At 48.3% G+C, this 14,674-nt stretch overlaps 1 protein-coding gene across 1 annotated transcript; it reads left to right on the plus strand.

The window, feature by feature from the left end:
• Positions 1-393: 393 nt before the first annotated feature.
• On the plus strand, positions 394-4,503 carry SPX (spexin hormone; the record flags this gene model as incomplete). Its single annotated transcript, XM_079550748.1, has 6 exons — positions 394-399; positions 1,276-1,356; positions 1,482-1,539; positions 2,838-2,900; positions 3,568-3,651; positions 4,445-4,503. The coding sequence occupies 6 exons, from the start codon at positions 394-396 to the stop codon at positions 4,501-4,503; spliced, it is 351 nt and encodes a 116-aa protein (XP_079406874.1).
• Positions 4,504-14,674: the final 10,171 nt, after the last annotated feature.

A 14,674-nucleotide genomic window follows, 5' to 3' on the forward strand; every position in this document is an offset into this window, starting at 1 on the left:
TAAATACTCATTATTCATATTAATACCTGCCTCTGGCCATAGTTATTGATCATCTGGCAAGAAGGTGACGTTGTATTGCAAATGCACGCAGCTGATGCTGATGCATTCAGAAAGTATTCACCTGGCTAATGGGGTGCATCTCCAAGTGCATCTGTCTTTCCATCATTTCCCTCACTTCCTGCAAGACTACAGGTTTCCCTCAGGAGTCATTAGACCTTCTACTTCTCCATCTACAGAGCTGACAAAGAGATCCCTTTGGACTTCTCCAGCCCACCAGAGAAGGGGAGGGGACATTCACTCTGAAGATTTAAAAAGGTGCCCCCAAACCTTTAGGAGGTCTTGTGACACATTATTCCAAGAAACGAAGACTGAAGATTTGCTACTTCAATAGGTATGAAGGTGAGTGAAACTCTTTTGGTATGTGGGTAACATTTAGTTTGCAATTTAAGATTTTTCACGTGAGTATAATATTTCAGGGACTGCAGTTAGTAATTTTAACTTTGAAATAACAGTGAAGGCATATATACATAGTTGTGTTTAGTGTGTTTGAAACCACTGCATTAAATACATGCTCTAAAAGACAGGATGGAATTAAACACTGTGAATCACAGAGCTAGATGCTCTCTGATGCCCGTCCCTGTTATCAATGCTCCGCAAAACAAGTGGACATGCAGTTTGTTCACAGAGGATTCATGCTTGGTGCTTTCATTTGCATGTGCTGCATCAGCAAACAAATTAAAAGGATCCAGCAAGCAATCGTCTTGAAGTGTATGTAATTTTGATTGAAGGAAATAGGCTGCTGAGTTTAAAAACTTTTGTTTCCTGAGGAAGTAGTGATGTGCTTTCCCTGCTTTTGTTTGTAGTGGCCAGCCCCTACATTTGCTTATTGTCTGATTTCTATCTTCAGACTTGGTAAAATCAAGATGTACTTTATAACATATTTCCCTGCTAGTCTGTACATTATTCCTATTTCTGCAGGATCTAGAGTCCTTGCAAACAGAAGCACAAAAGGTGCTTAACTCAATGGCAGTTCTCACCTATATGCACCTTTAAGAAGAATAGAGCAAAAAGAATAAGTGTGTTTGATTTAACATTCATCCTCCCATTAGATCGCTGAGTATAGAAGATGAGATAGCTAGAGATCATGATAAGGTTGGGCTGCAAGACAGGGAGAAAGAAGGAAGAGGAAATACCCTCACATTTAGATTTGAAGTTGAGAAGATTTACAGATCTGAAAAGCTTTTCCTATATCTTGTGGTTCTTTGCTGTGCACAGGGACTGCGTAAACTGACAGCATCTGCATTGGCACTGTTCCTTACAGTGTCCTTCCTATCTTTTTCCTGGAGTGCTCCTCAGGTAAACAGCTGACTTGGGCTGAATGCACAGCTTCTATCTCACAGGTCGGTGCTATTTAATACTTGTAATTGCTAGTAATGTCATACAGTGTTGACATGTCTCTTTACTCGTTTTTTGTCATAAAGGCTCATTTCCAAAGGAGAAACTGGACTCCTCAGGCTATGCTCTATTTGAAGGGTGCACGTAAGTCCTAAGCTCTTTAAATTTTGAGGAGATAACTTTCTATACCATTGGATTATTCCTGATCTGTTTGGCTGTACACAAGCAGTAAATTCCTGACGATGCTGTGGAGGTAGAAGTTCTGAAGCCTGCCAAGATGCATTTATCGTTATCTCTTCTTGTCTTTGAAACAGTGGCATTGCCAGTACTATTATTAATTTTTAAAGGGATCCAACTGAAGAAGGCAACTATTGAAAGAATAAAAGCAAACCAGAAACTACCGAAGATATACATAGTTGGAAGCTTGATTGTGAAACCTATTGGAAAGGCAACTTCCTTAACTGAAATAATCTCAAAGGAGATTTAATACACACTTGATACATATCATTCCTCATCATTATTCAGGCTTTAATTAAAACATCTTCCCAAGCAATAGGATAACACATTCCTACTACAAGCATCTTGCATTATAGTCAGTATTCAGACCACAAGTGACCTTTTCTAAGGAGAAACTGGATGTCAAGCTTATCAATATTGTGGTATTAAGGTTGTGCAAATTAACTTCCGAGTTTCTGTTATTAGGACAGAGTTAAAGCAGCATTCAAAATAATGTTCTGAGTCTGAGAGACCTTGGTCTCTGATTCAGACCCAGAGCATTTAACAAAAACATTTCTAGTTTTAAAAATTCAATTCCAAATGAAATTGAAAGTTCAAAATGTACCAGACAACGCATATGTTAAGGGAGCAAGGTTCCTTCCAATTACAACCACGATACATATAGATATATAAACTACAAAGAACAGTGAGGTTACACCATGTGAAATAAATTCTGCTGACAATTTCTCTTCATGAAAGCAAATAATTCAGCCCCTTAATTTTTTTTTTTTTTTTTTCCAAACTGAGTAATGGATTGTATTGCTTGCATACCAGTCTTCTTCTAATTCTTTTTGAGTTCATGTAGAAAAATTCTTTTAAAAGCAATACCTCATAGGCCAGCAAAGAGACTGAAGGTTCTTGGCTAGCAGTTGAGGAATGACTGAAGAAAACTCTTCCAGACTATATCTCCTTAAGCAGGATGATACAAGCATGGAAGCTTTTGGAACAACACTTTCATAGAATAAAAGATGTTTTGGAGTGTTCTGGTTCAGGATGGGCTATTGCTCGTTTCAAAAGACCTCAGGAGGAATAAACACATCCAATTTTATGCTTGTAGAATTACTGCTGCAATTTTGTGTTTTGAAAAGACTACTTTAGTAGTTATAAGGTACCAATTACATCAGATTTGGGAAGTTGTTTTCACTCTTTCCACACTGTTCTTGTAGAGGGACGTAGATTCATCTCAGATGAGAGCCAGCGAAAGGATCTGTATGGCAGAATGCAGCTTGGTAAGTACATGTGCACAGGTGTATATAACACCGATCTTTGCTCAGTTTAGGGGAGAAATCTTTGAGAACAGGAGAAATAATTTTGCTTTTCTGGAATCTTGGTCAAGGAAGCACTTATATGACTTCCTCTCATCATATATACCTTTCACTCCAAAAACCATGTGAAACATAAGACTGTTCTCCTGTGCCTGGTTCTCTTCTCTTGTATACCTATGTGACTTCACTTCCATAAGTGGTGATGTTCCACACAGACTGGGTGTAGAGAGGGATAAGAATCAGTCCCTTTGATTTTCTTTTTTCAGTGGAAAGAAAAATAAATCCAATTATTAATTATGCTGAACAGAAAAAATGACAAAAGTAGAGAACATTGTTCCACGTCAGACAAAGGAAATGACTGTAGCAAAATGAAGAATGCGTGAAAAAAGAGAACACTTTTTTAACTTTCTGAAGAATGTTAAAATAACCTCCTTTAGCGAGAAATTGATAAGCTCTTATGTGTTACTCATTTATCAGCCTGACTTTGAGCACATAATGTTGTAAAGGAGAACACAATATATCTCCTTGGGTCTCTAGTTGTAAATACAAAAAAGAAAAGAGCAATATAAAGAAGTCCCAACAAACACAACAAACTGAATGTCTCTGATTTTTTTTTTTTTTTTAATTCTAGAAACACGCAGCCAAAACACAAATCCTTTATCTCTTTCTGAAGCTGCAGCATTGTTCCTTAGTTCGTTATGGAAAGCTCAAGAAGGTAAACATATGTTTTGTATTAAACTGAGCTTTTAAAGGGGAGTTATAAGCACTTTAAATGTACTTTTTAGTAAATGCACTTATAAATATGCTTTAGTATGTACATAACACTTTAATCTAAAAATTTGTCTTTAAATGAAATATGATTCCAACAGAGTGAATTATATCAAGTTGTACATTTACAGAGTCAAGAACAAGAATAGGAGAAACAACAGTATGCAAACTTTTATATATTCAGCTTTTCATCTGCTTTTCAGATTTTTATTGGTCTAAACTCAAAGGAATGCCTATTCTGAATTAAGAGGTAGAATTAACAGAGAACATGGGGGTTTGGATGAAGTATACGAGCATTTCTGAAGATAAAACAGTGGAAGTGTCCTTTGTGTGTGCAACAAGAAAAAGAGAAAATTCTCTGAAGTTCACAATTCATAAATTTTAGTGATATTTTCCTACCTGCTGTTTCTGTTCCAAGAGAAAGGGGATGGAAACAGCCCCTTAAAAAAAAAAAGACATCTGAGAGATCTAAGCAAAACTAGCAGCTTGTTTGGACAGAACTCCATGGAATAACACTGAAATTGCAGTAGTAGCCTAACAAAATAATCAAAGATATAATAATCAAAAATTGCTGCCTTTAAAATGACAGAAGGCATTATTATTTCTATTTTCATGTCTTAGCTAATCAGCCACATTACACTAGGGCTGTCCCTGAGGTATATCTATATCCTGGAAACTTGAAGTGATTGAACTTTTCCTTATCTACAATTTATTTTTCCCCATTGTGTCTTGTCTTGCAGTGGAAGAAGAAAACAGTGATCATCCTGGCCACCTGATGGACAATCTATCAAACTGGTGAAATATTTGAAATTTCTTTAACATTTGTATTCCATCTACCCTGAAACCATGATCTGTGTAAACAGTGTTTAATCTCCACTTAAATGCCAAAAAGTTGACGTATATATTCATTGCAACATTTTGAATTTCAAACTGATTAAAACTTCAGCCAAAGAAATCATTTGTGAAGTTCCTGTCTTGTTTAGGTAATACTGTATGTCTCCTCCAAAATTTAAGATCCACTGTACCATCTTAGCTGAAAGGATGAATGAATTGTCCTTTGGACAATTACTTCATTAATATCCATTTTTCAGTAGTTATAGGAAAACCTTTTACCACCTTCCACCCAACTGTATATTAAAGTCTTTTTATTGTTGATAAAGGTAGATTCCTTTACCACTTCACTGCTGGCCCTGTATGTCAACACAGGATCAGGGCATCAAGTAATGACCATGGCATACAGACACTTCTGTTGTCAGGAGGCATGGTTCTGCTAGAGCTAGTGGGGACACACTAGTTACAAATCTAATGTCAAACATGATAACTGGCACATAGATTATTAATTGCATCATCATTGTACCATTTTGCCAGCCTGTTTTTTAAGCTTTGAAACTGAAATAAACTGAAATCATACATAAACTGGTTCCATGCTGATAAGGATGTATGGAACGTTATTTACATAGCATTGAGGTCTTACTGGGAAGCCCTCTGTAGTTCTCATGTAATTGAAAAGTCACTACATGATCCCCGCGTCCAAGCAGTTATGTTTTATTTTGTTAGCACACATTAACTATGAGGTTGTTTCTCCTCAACGTAAAGACATGCATCTGAAGGTATGGAGAAATTAATTTCTACGACAGGCCACAGGCATTTTCAGTAGTTGCTTATAGTTAATATCATCTCAAATTCCCTTTCATCACAATTCCTCTAACATGATCATTTACAAGATGTATCTAGTGATCACATCTTCTAGCATTGCAGTGAAGCTGGGCCTGGAATGATGATAAATAGATGTCTACTAGCTTGATACTACTAGAACATTTTTAGGTAATGAAATGCAGGATCATCCTCAGATCATGTTAAAGCAATTGTGATGAAAGGACATTTGAGGTGAGATGAGACTTCAGTAAAACAATGCACTGAAATGCAAGTAAAAATGCCAAGTTTCTTGAAATCAAATTTTTTTTTTTTTTTTTTTTTTTTTTTGAAGAGAAGATCAACTTTCAATCATTATGACCTCTAAATGTTCTTTTGTTCAACTCTCAACCTTTGACTCTGCAAGGTAACTTTAATTAAAACCACTCCAAGGAAGAACATACACCTTTGAGCTCACAAAGTGCAGCTGCTCTCCATTTAGTAAACTGTATGAACATTCGGCAGTACTTTTGCTTTCACTGCATTAATATGAAAAATACTCATTAATTGTAATTATTCGTTACTTTAAAATCATCTGGGACAGTAGAAACTCCTTTAAAATTCATTTCAGATACTGCAGTAAAGCTAGAACAAGGCTTCTGACACGGTATCTTTTTTCAGTGATCCAGATCAGCTTAAGAATGAAAATGCGATTTTAAAAATGATTTTACGTGGCTGAAGATGTGGCACTTAATCACTTTTAATCTTAATAATCTGTGTAGGAGGAACAGTGCCATTCAGTGACAGCCAAGTGTTTGAAGGGTCAGTGTGTATTCAAAGCAGGCCATTTGACCCTACCTCGCCCCCAAATAGCAGTGGAGGTAAACACCTCCGGAGGTCAGATCTTCCTACCTGATAAGGAAAAGGCTGAATCAAGTCCTGGAAGGGGCTTTTCTTGAACAGCGTGAGGAATTCTTGATTCACAAAAAAAGAACAATCTCCTTACTAATGCCTTTGTGTTGAAACCTACTTCTAAACATATTGATCCAGCCACTCTGTATCTATGTAAGTTAAAGACAGTTGAAACTTGCAAGGCAAATCAGGTGTCTGTTTCTCATTCACAGATTCACTTCTTCCACAACGGTTTTAAAAAGAAGCTTCATAATCTTTACCAAATGCCTTATGAGAAAAATATATGGGTTTGGAATTATTGTAGGATTTTATTTAATGATTAGGTCTTGTCATGTTTTTGTGAGCCTTGTTATTAGTATTCCGCGTAATAATATCACATAGTGCACTGGGAGTTAAGTAGCTAGTAGTGCTGTTCTGTGGATTGTTGCTATTTCAGCCCTTCATCTATTGGCAGCACCAGGCCTTACGCAGCCCAGCACGCCGTTCACCAAGGCAGCCTGGGCTCTTTGCTGCTTCAGCCTGGTGTCCAGCAGGACTCCTAGGTCCGCTCCAGCTGGCTAACCCCAGCTGTCATGCGCTCCTGGGAAGTTTCCCCCAGGTGCAGAAATTTGCCCTTCCCTTGTCATGGGGTCCCTGTCCAGGATGCAACAGTGCCAGCAGTGGCTTGGCAGCAGGAGAAAGGGGAGAAAGCAACAACAGCTGTGCCGTTAGCAATGCCAACACGTATTTTTGCGGTTTGTCTTTCTAGTTTATTTGCATGGTGGAATTGGACACTGATGGCAAGGGTCCATTGGGGCCGGCGTGTGTCCCAGCTGCTGCCCGGCCCCAGTCTCATCAGCTCGGCCGCTGTTCTATTGCTGCCGGCTGGGTGGCCTCTTCTTTGGTGATGCCGAGGCCTGGCAGTCGCTGGCCTTCCTCTTCGGGGCTCGCCGGGACTGCTGAGGAAGGCTGTGGCCAGAGGGCCCTGCCACAGGCTGCCCTGGCTCTTCATGGGGCACTGCCTGCTCCACGGTGACCTCCGCAGGGTTGTTATGCGGGCAGCTGGGATGCCCAGCGACGTCTCCTCCTGTCCTGCCTGGGATTTCGTCCCTGGTGGAGCTGGCAGGGCTGCTGGAGAGTGCTGGGCCAGGGTCAGGAGCCTCCTGTTGTGGGGCAGCTGTGGGCTCTCATGTTGGGTTGGCCTCCTGTGCCCCAGCAGCAGGGGTGACGTTGAGGCCCAGCAAGCGCTGAGCCTCCCTGCCGTACTTCTGCACGGTGAAGGCGATGAACTGCCTTACAAAGTTGCCTGTGTGGCCGTGCAGGTGGAGGTCCAGCCTCTCCATCAGGATGTCCTGCTCCAAGCCGACGAGGAGCAGGGCCGAGATGACGCTGTTGGCCAGCGCTTCTGCCTGTGGCTCCTCGGTGCCCAGGATGCGGCGCAGCTTCCGTTGCAGCCAGGAGCGCAGGGGCCGCAGCAGGGCCGGGTTCTCCCGGAAGATGGAAGCCCAGGTGTCACGGGAGAGGCCGCCCGCAGAACGCCTGGGCACTGCAGGCCATGGCCAGGCTGCCCGGGGCCCTGCGGGGCGTCGGGTGGCAACGGATGCCACTGGAGCCGGTCTGAGGACCAGCTCCTCGTACTTGCTGTCCGCTGGCGTGGTGTGGATGATGGACTGCACACCCTGTTTGCAAAGCGGACACTGGGGCCTGGTGCTCGTCCACCGCTGGATGCAGGGAAAGCAGAACTGGTGGCAGCACGGCATGGCGTACGCCGCGCTGTCCCAGTTGTCCAGGCACACGGGGCAGCGGGTGTCTAATGCTGCCTCCATGCTTCCGCCACTTGCGGTGGGCTCGGGGGAGCGGGAGATGGCAACGCGCTCCCCGGCACTGGCGCTGCAGCAGCAGGTGTCACGCTGGAAGAGGACAAGAGGACAAGAGACGTTGGTCACACACCTGGGAAGCGCTGGGAAGGCTCCCTCAAGGTGCCCCCCTGCCCTGCGCCGCCAGTCCCCGTGCCGCCTACCTGTGCCGCTGCACGCGCCTCTCTGGGATGTCCCGTCTGCCTGCTCCCAGCAGGGTCGGGGTAAAGAACAAGTGGCTCTGAGACGGCCGCTGAGAGCTGCGCTAGCAGCACCCAGAGCACGTTCCAGCACCAAAGCTCGCCCTGTCCACACTCCGGTCCTCGCACGCACGCACGCTCGCTCGGTCGGAGGCCAGGCACGAACTGCTGGGCTGAGCCGCTGCACCCACGTTAAAGCATCCGTGGACTATGGAGTCACAATCCGTTGCCTGGAGACGTCTCAAAGCACAGCTTGGCCAAGCCGCTGGGCGTCGCCTTCACTCCACCTTCACTTGGGGACATCGCTGCCCATCCCACAGTGATGCCACAGTGCATCGCCGGCTCATCACAATGTGCCGTCCTCACCTGCAGCACGTGCTCCAGCGCCGGCCCAAGTTTCACAAGTTTCTGGGCTTTTCCCAGTGCCACTGCCCACTCCATTCCCCACGCACACCTCGTGTGCTTGGCGTCAGTGTTTCACACCAATCACCGGGGCCTTGGCCACATCTTCCCATGGGCCCCATCAGGTCTCTCTGGCCATGGCATGCATCCCCAGGCATGTACTGCAAGAAGAAGAACTTGTATTCAATAAAAGTTCATGTTTTCACACAGAGGGTGGTGACGCAGAGGAACAGGTTGCCCAAGGAGGCTGTGGATGCCCCATCCCTGGAGGCATTCAAGGCCAGGCTGGATGTGGCTCTGGACAGCCTGGTCTAGTGGTTGGCGACCCTGCACATAGCAGGGGGATTGAAAGTCGATGATCATTATGGTCCCTTTCAACCCAGGCCATTTCCATGATTCTGAGATTCTGTGATTCTACAATTCTACGATTCTACTATTCTATGTTTCTGTGATTCTACGAATCCAGGATTCTATGATTCTATGATTCTATGATTCTACGACTCTATGATTCTTTGATAGTTGGACTTGATGACCTCAGAGATCTTTTCCAACCTTAGTGATTCTACAATTCCATCTTTCTTAGGCTACAGGAGGAAGTCCTGCAGGCTCTCCCCATGCTCCCGCTCTGCTAGCTAGCCTTCTGGGACCTCCAGGTTCCTCCCGAGGGATGTCAGAACCCAGCGCAATGTCCGGTGGATTTTCTCCTCTTGCAGAAGAATCAAACCATAGGGCTGCCTCCAGCTGCAAGCCTTGGCCCTCTGTTCATACAAGGGCTTGCAACAGTTGGCCCCCGGCTGGCTTGTCCTTATCAAGAGTTATTTGACAGTATTTAGTCACTAGATAGTTGGTGATAGTGAAGGACAAAAGCCTGGTGTCCCTCAGTCAATGGATGGGAGGGCAGGGGCTGCCCAGTTGAGCTCCACTGACATGACGGAGAGCTGCAGGGCAGGGCAGCAGAGGAGCAAGGGGTCTGGAAGCAGGGAGAGGGGAAAGGAGGCTGGAGGAAAGCAGCCAAGAGAAAGGAGGATTGAAGGAAGTAGGAAGGGTCTGGGGAGGAGTGCAAAGGGAGCAGGAAGGAAGGAGGCAGGGGGCAGCAGGGCTGCTGAAAAAATCAGGGGGGAGCTCATGGATAGGAGGGTTGTGATGTGTCTGTGGGCAGCCTGCCCTGGGGAGGCCCCTGGCACTGTGCTGGCACCCTCGCCCGCACTGACAGGGAGAGCTGCACTTCATCAAGCAGCTCCAGATCAGGCAGCATCTACTCAGCTCATCGCAAGCTTTCCCGTGCAGACGTGAGGTTGCTTGCTTCCAGCTTTCAAGTAGGTTTATAATTTGGCATGGAAAGTACAGGGAGGAAAAAGCACCCAAAGCCACGTAGTGACAAAGCATTACATCACATGCCTTAACGCTTCAGCACAAGGCGCAGCCGAGAGCCCACTTTCCACTGCACATCTGCCAAGCAGTGCATGGAAGGTGCCATCTGTGATGTCTTATGGGGGCATTTCCCGGACTCAGCTTCCAAAGAGTAACTAAAAACCGAGCTCTGTAAAACGTAAGCCACTGCCCAAACGACTGGAGTTTTAGAAACATGTAAGTTACAGCTGAGAGAGAAGTCGTGATGACTCCCGCTGTTTGGTCTGCTCAATCTGTGTCTACTTGGAGTTCATCAGCCCCGCTGGCAAAATTAATATCTCTGCCATGGTATTATGAGCCCTGTTATCCGTATTCCGCATCATAACATCACACAGTGTACTGGGAGTTAAGGAGCTAGTGGTGCTGTTCCGTGGATTGTTGCTGTTTCCAGGTACCTGGATCTCAGGAGAGAAGAAGAACTACATCTCCCAGAAGACTTTCACTGCTCCCTTTCCATTTTCTGTTCAGAGGGAAAGATAAATCTGTTTCGCAATTCACGAGGCGGCCCCTTTTCTTTTACTACTTGTCTCTTCAGCAAAGTGCCCTGAGGATAACTGATCCGACTGTTAAAGGCAGATGTAAAGGAGGCGTTAAGAGCCTCAGCCTTTTCCTTATCCACAGAGGTCAGTAATATTGTGCTATTTTGCATTCCGATGTCATATTTAGAAATTAGTTTTTTATACTCAGAGCGCACTGGGCCTTCGTTAAGTTTGCCACTCTGCTCTCTGCAGCTATATGTATATACGACAAATTCAAAACACGGATGGAAATACCTATCTGGTATCTGTACACAGCGTGGCGTGCATTGGACATGGAAAGGTACAGCCCAGAGGGAGCTGCTAATGTGACGGAACGTGTGATATTTAAACAGGCTTCCAGCTTCTCCCTAGAATTCCTTGTGCGTTTTTTGAACGTTCGTCCGAGGGCCATGTTGTTAACCTCCGTAATGGCAGCCAGGAAGGCATGGACGACGCATGTCGCAGGGGAAGAGTCACATTTTAATTTAAAAACACCCCCCACAATAATGTAGAGGCCATGTGCAGCCTGTCATGCAGATGCTGGAGGGCACATCACACGTGAGTGGAGGATGGGCTCCTGTGCAAGGCTGGGGACAACCCTGCTCCTCATACCGAGCCTCCCAGCCCTCCAAATACACCACATCCCACCAAGCTCAGCAAGCGTTGGGCAGGTGGCACAGAGACAGTTTGCCCTGCCGGGGCTATGGACATGCAAAATGAGCAACACGCGGTCTCCTTGGCGCTGGAGAGCTCGGATCTGGGCCCAACTCTCCAGCTGTGGCCTCCTCAGAGCTGAGCAAAGGGGCAGGATAACCGCCCTTCATCTACTGGCAGCACCGGGCCTCACGCAGCACAGGGCGCCATTCACCAAGGCAGCCTGGGCTCTTTGCTGCTTCAGCCTGGTGTCCAGCAGGACTCCTAGGTCCGCTCCAGCTGGCTAACCCCAGCTGTCATGCGCTCCTGGGAAGTTTCCCCCAGGTGCAGAAATTTGCCCTTCCCTTGTCATGGGGTCCCTGTCCAGGATGCAACAGTGCCAGCAGTGGCTTGGCAGCAGGAGAAAGGGGAGAAAGCAACAACAGCTGTGCCGTTAGCAATGCCAACACGTATTTTTGCGGTTTGTCTTTCTAGTTTATTTGCATGGTGGAATTGGACACTGATGGCAAGGGTCCATTGGGGCCGGCGTGTGTCCCAGCTGCTGCCCGGCCCCAGTCTCATCAGCTCGGCCGCTGTTCTATTGCTGCCGGCTGGGTGGCCTCTTCTTTGGTGATGCCGAGGCCTGGCAGTCGCTGGCCTTCCTCTTCGGGGCTCGCCGGGACTGCTGAGGAAGGCTGTGGCCAGAGGGCCCTGCCACAGGCTGCCCTGGCTCTTCATGGGGCACTGCCTGCTCCACGGTGACCTCCGCAGGGTTGTTATGCGGGCAGCTGGGATGCCCAGCGACGTCTCCTCCTGTCCTGCCTGGGATTTCGTCCCTGGTGGAGCTGGCAGGGCTGCTGGAGAGTGCTGGGCCAGGGTCAGGAGCCTCCTGTTGTGGGGCAGCTGTGGGCTCTCATGTTGGGTTGGCCTCCTGTGCCCCAGCAGCAGGGGTGACGTTGAGGCCCAGCAAGCGCTGAGCCTCCCTGCCGTACTTCTGCACGGTGAAGGCGATGAACTGCCTTACAAAGTTGCCTGTGTGGCCGTGCAGGTGGAGGTCCAGCCTCTCCATCAGGATGTCCTGCTCCAAGCCGACGAGGAGCAGGGCCGAGATGACGCTGTTGGCCAGCGCTTCTGCCTGTGGCTCCTCGGTGCCCAGGATGCGGCGCAGCTTCCGTTGCAGCCAGGAGCGCAGGGGCCGCAGCAGGGCCGGGTTCTCCCGGAAGATGGAAGCCCAGGTGTCACGGGAGAGGCCGCCCGCAGAACGCCTGGGCACTGCAGGCCATGGCCAGGCTGCCCGGGGCCCTGCGGGGCGTCGGGTGGCAACGGATGCCACTGGAGCCGGTCTGAGGACCAGCTCCTCGTACTTGCTGTCCGCTGGCGTGGTGTGGATGATGGACTGCACACCCTGTTTGCAAAGCGGACACTGGGGCCTGGTGCTCGTCCACCGCTGGATGCAGGGAAAGCAGAACTGGTGGCAGCACGGCATGGCGTACGCCGCGCTGTCCCAGTTGTCCAGGCACACGGGGCAGCGGGTGTCTAATGCTGCCTCCATGCTTCCGCCACTTGCGGTGGGCTCGGGGGAGCGGGAGATGGCAACGCGCTCCCCGGCACTGGCGCTGCAGCAGCAGGTGTCACGCTGGAAGAGGACAAGAGGACAAGAGACGTTGGTCACACACCTGGGAAGCGCTGGGAAGGCTCCCTCAAGGTGCCCCCCTGCCCTGCGCCGCCAGTCCCCGTGCCGCCTACCTGTGCCGCTGCACGCGCCTCTCTGGGATGTCCCGTCTGCCTGCTCCCAGCAGGGTCGGGGTAAAGAACAAGTGGCTCTGAGACGGCCGCTGAGAGCTGCGCTAGCAGCACCCAGAGCACGTTCCAGCACCAAAGCTCGCCCTGTCCACACTCCGGTCCTCGCACGCACGCACGCTCGCTCGGTCGGAGGCCAGGCACGAACTGCTGGGCTGAGCCGCTGCACCCACGTTAAAGCATCCGTGGACTATGGAGTCACAATCCGTTGCCTGGAGACGTCTCAAAGCACAGCTTGGCCAAGCCGCTGGGCGTCGCCTTCACTCCACCTTCACTTGGGGACATCGCTGCCCATCCCACAGTGATGCCACAGTGCATCGCCGGCTCATCACAATGTGCCGTCCTCACCTGCAGCACGTGCTCCAGCGCCGGCCCAAGTTTCACAAGTTTCTGGGCTTTTCCCAGTGCCACTGCCCACTCCATTCCCCACGCACACCTCGTGTGCTTGGCGTCAGTGTTTCACACCAATCACCGGGGCCTTGGCCACATCTTCCCATGGGCCCCATCAGGTCTCTCTGGCCATGGCATGCATCCCCAGGCATGTACTGCAAGAAGAAGAACTTGTATTCAATAAAAGTTCATGTTTTCACACAGAGGGTGGTGACGCAGAGGAACAGGTTGCCCAAGGAGGCTGTGGATGCCCCATCCCTGGAGGCATTCAAGGCCAGGCTGGATGTGGCTCTGGACAGCCTGGTCTAGTGGTTGGCGACCCTGCACATAGCAGGGGGATTGAAAGTCGATGATCATTATGGTCCCTTTCAACCCAGGCCATTTCCATGATTCTGAGATTCTGTGATTCTACAATTCTACGATTCTACTATTCTATGTTTCTGTGATTCTACGAATCCAGGATTCTATGATTCTATGATTCTATGATTCTACGACTCTATGATTCTTTGATAGTTGGACTTGATGACCTCAGAGATCTTTTCCAACCTTAGTGATTCTACAATTCCATCTTTCTTAGGCTACAGGAGGAAGTCCTGCAGGCTCTCCCCATGCTCCCGCTCTGCTAGCTAGCCTTCTGGGACCTCCAGGTTCCTCCCGAGGGATGTCAGAACCCAGCGCAATGTCCGGTGGATTTTCTCCTCTTGCAGAAGAATCAAACCATAGGGCTGCCTCCAGCTGCAAGCCTTGGCCCTCTGTTCATACAAGGGCTTGCAACAGTTGGCCCCCGGCTGGCTTGTCCTTATCAAGAGTTATTTGACAGTATTTAGTCACTAGATAGTTGGTGATAGTGAAGGACAAAAGCCTGGTGTCCCTCAGTCAATGGATGGGAGGGCAGGGGCTGCCCAGTTGAGCTCCACTGACATGACGGAGAGCTGCAGGGCAGGGCAGCAGAGGAGCAAGGGGTCTGGAAGCAGGGAGAGGGGAAAGGAGGCTGGAGGAAAGCAGCCAAGAGAAAGGAGGATTGAAGGAAGTAGGAAGGGTCTGGGGAGGAGTGCAAAGGGAGCAGGAAGGAAGGAGGCAGGGGGCAGCAGGGCTGCTGAAAAAATCAGGGGGGAGCTCATGGATAGGAGGGTTGTGATGTGTCTGTGGGCAGCCTGCCCTGGGGAGGCCCCTGGCACTGTGCTGGCACCCTCGCCCGCACTGACAGGGAGAGCTGCACTTCATCAAGCAGCTCCAGA

Source organism: Tetrao urogallus, assembly GCF_951394365.1.
Source record: "Tetrao urogallus genome assembly, chromosome: 1".
In the NCBI taxonomy this organism is placed as follows: domain Eukaryota; kingdom Metazoa; phylum Chordata; class Aves; order Galliformes; family Phasianidae; genus Tetrao; species Tetrao urogallus.